This window comes from Perca fluviatilis, chromosome 4, assembly GCF_010015445.1.
Source record: "Perca fluviatilis chromosome 4, GENO_Pfluv_1.0, whole genome shotgun sequence".
Taxonomy (NCBI): Eukaryota; Metazoa; Chordata; class Actinopteri; order Perciformes; family Percidae; genus Perca; species Perca fluviatilis.
Genome location: NC_053115.1, coordinates 28,366,150 through 28,369,371, shown reverse-complemented (window position 1 = coordinate 28,369,371; position 3,222 = coordinate 28,366,150). Strand labels below are relative to the sequence as shown.

General features: G+C 43.9%; 1 protein-coding gene across 1 annotated transcript; it reads right to left on the bottom strand.

Moving 5' to 3' along the window:
* Window positions 1–247: 247 nt before the first annotated feature.
* On the bottom strand, window positions 248–2,462 carry LOC120558056 (E3 SUMO-protein ligase ZBED1-like). The gene is made up of 3 exons (XM_039798897.1): window positions 2,401–2,462; window positions 1,422–1,804; window positions 248–1,161 (listed from the first exon to the last, which is right to left on the bottom strand). Exons 2-3 carry the CDS (start codon window positions 1,719–1,721, stop codon window positions 856–858), a joined length of 606 nt encoding a protein of 201 aa, XP_039654831.1. The 5' UTR covers window positions 1,722–1,804; window positions 2,401–2,462; the 3' UTR covers window positions 248–855.
* Window positions 2,463–3,222: the final 760 nt, after the last annotated feature.

The following is a 3,222-nucleotide window of genomic DNA, read 5'->3' as shown; positions in this document are numbered from 1 at the left end:
TAGTTTTACGTTCCCGACGGTCATTCAGTAACATGTCGTTGTCGACGCCATATAGTCAAGCACTACTGTTAAATGCATGTGTGTGAATTCCAAATTCCCCATACAATATCCTTAATTAATTAGGAACCTGCTAAACTGCTTGTAATGATCATTAAAGAAAATCAACAGATGAATTACCTTCTCTAATATTTTATTTGAGAAAAAGCTTTTATCGTCACAAATATAACTTTCTATGAACAATGCAATAATCAATGCAGGTTGCATTTCAACACAATAGTATGTAAAACATAAACACATGAATTTTTCTTTTCTGTCTAATCTTTTTCTATGTAAAGCTGCTCTTAGTCAATTATATAAGACTTCAAACACAAAATCCTCCTGTTATTGGTAATAAGCAGCAAATACCTGAGACAGAAAAACAACAACTTTATGCTACACAGTGTTATGCCTCTTGCATTTCAACACTGTGCAAAAAGTATGGCTTGGAATTCAGCTCTCATACAAAAACACTGTGCAATATGAGGTAGAAAAGTAAACAGAAATAGCATAACAGTGCTACAATTAAATCATGGCTGGGTACTATGGAAGTGCAACATATTAGTAAACAAACAGTAACAGTAAAGGTGCTTAATTTCCAGTTAATAACTGGTGGATGCTCATGGAATATGCAAGTTATTGTGTAAGAACAGGAGCTAGTCGACTCCGTTGGGCAGTCACGATATCCCTTGCAGTAGACTCTTTCTGCAGAGACACTGGTGGCCAGAATACAGAAGTATCGCATGCTCAACTTGGAAAGCAGGAGTTACATCACCTCTTTCTTTCTCCACCAGCTGAGAGGGTCCTCAGAGAGAGGAATTAGTGGAGCACCACGGAACTTGCTAACCTCCTCCTCAGCTTTAGCATAGGCAGAGATGGGCTGCTGAGCTGTGTTACCAGCGAAGGTATTCCCAGCAGATTCTCCAACAAAGAGCATGGAGCTCGTGTCTTATGAGGAGAGGGGCATGGCAAAGAGGATGGTGCTTCTCTCTTGGGAGGAGAGGGGTTTTGCAAAGAGGGGGCAGCTCTTCTATTGGGAGGGGAGGGGCTTTGGCTCTGCTCCTCTGTGGTGTGGGTGTCCTCTGTGTTGGGCTGGCTTTCGTCATCTTCGACTCTTACCTGTGGCTGTAGGTAAACATAATAAGAGCGGATCACCACAGCGGCCTCATTTTCACATTTCCATATCATGTCACTATCTCCAATCCTAACCACGTATAAAATAATAAAAAAATAAAACCATAAATTAGGCCACCTAGCTGTTCAATATTGTATTATGCATTAATTTTGTGTTATGTTTTCAAATGTATAAATTTAACAAAGTAAATAGTAAGCCTTGAAAATCAATATAATAATGTTATATCATACAATAAAATAGCATTATTTACCTCAAGTGATGCAGCCTCAGCAACAACTCTTCCACATGTCTCCTCTATATCCTCCTCAGAAAGGAAAGGCAATCCCTTGAATCTCGGGTCTAGAGCAGAAGCTGAACGAAGTGTGCTTCTCTCTAGGTCAGAGGTGTACCTTTTACTGAGGTCCTCGTTGATGACCTGCTTTAACTCGAGGATAATTGATGATTCTGTAATGTTGCCCGTCGTTTCCTGGCAGAGTTGAGCTTGCAGTGGGGCAATCAAACACACTGTGGGGCTGTTCTCCTCTGATATAAGTGTAGTAGCATCTTTCATTGGCTTGAGGGCCTTAACTACATCCTCTGCATTGGAGACATCTGGCTCAGTGAAAGTACAGAGATAGCTTCTCCTTTCCTCACCTGGGGAGAGAGTAAAGCGGCGCAGGTAGCAGGCTGCTGTTCCAAAAAAACGCTCCACCAACTCATACGCACTGTTCCACCTGGTGCTCACGTCTGTTATCAGTTTGTGACATGGCAGACCAAGTAGCTTCTGCTTCTCCTCCAGCTGGTACGCGCCGAAGGTGCTGCGGTGGAAAAAAAACGAAACTATGCGTCTAATCCTCGCCAGCAGCTTAGACAGAGCAGGCAACTTGAGCACTCGCTTACAATTAAGCCAGATTTAAGGTGTGGGCGTAACATCTCACATGCATAAATCCTCTAAGTTGGGCAGCAGCGACCATATTAGAAGCATTGTCTGTGACTAAAACTTAAGTCGTTGTCATTCAGATGCCATTCATCTGCTAACCTCTTCAACAAGTCGGCCACATTTGTCGTACATTGCTCTTCTTTGGAGCACAAGTGACACTAGCTGCCAATCATCGTTGGTGAAATGCGTGGTTACGGTAACGTAGGACACCGTGGCAATTGATGTCCATGCATCGCATGTTATAGCCACCCTTCCAGCGTTCGTCAAAGTATCCAAAACTTTTGAGACAGCTGAGCTATTTCAGTCTTACCTGGCAGAGTTCTTGTGGCGAAACAGAATGAGGCCAAATGTTTTCCCGACACTAATACACACAGTCGCTGCAATTTACAGTCTAGCCTAAAGAAATCATGATAGGCCTACTTGCCTAACCCCCCCCAAAACTTGTTTTATAAACACTACGGTGCTTTTCCGGCCGCACACCGACCCAGTCACAAATGGCTCCGCTCACGTGGACCCGAGGGCCCGGGCTACTCCAGACCAACCGAAGCACTTAGGGCTCTTATATACTAGACGCATCCATGGTGGCGCGCGCCATCGTGACGTCAAAACGACGTAATATCCTGCCAGCGCGCCCGATTTATAGCGCACGAGCAGAAGTCGCGCACGGCTCTTTTTTTTTTTCAGCGGCGTGCGACAAAGCGGAAACAGGAGGCCTGAACGAGTTCGCCAACAACCGGATGCCAGGACTCTTGGAGTGACTGCAAGTCTCTCTTGTAAACTTACTGAGTTAAGATGAGTTCTTTTATGGTGAAGGAAAGGCTTGATCTGACGAAGTAGGTCATCAAATCAAATCGAAGCATTGACGTCAATGCTGCTGCCAGTTCTGCCGCTGTTTACCTTTTTCTTCCTCTTCCAGTCGGTAGCATTTGCTCATTAGCGCCACCTCTGTTCAGGAGAAGACTGCAACTAGTGTTGCAAGCACCAGCGCGGGTATAAATAGTCACGGCGATCCCATGACGTCACATTTAAGACTAGTTGCTATGACAGGAGTAGTTATGCTAACACTTTATGGTAAGGGTACATGAATTATGAATTCATGCATGAATTAATTCATGATTTGTGCATTTCTTCA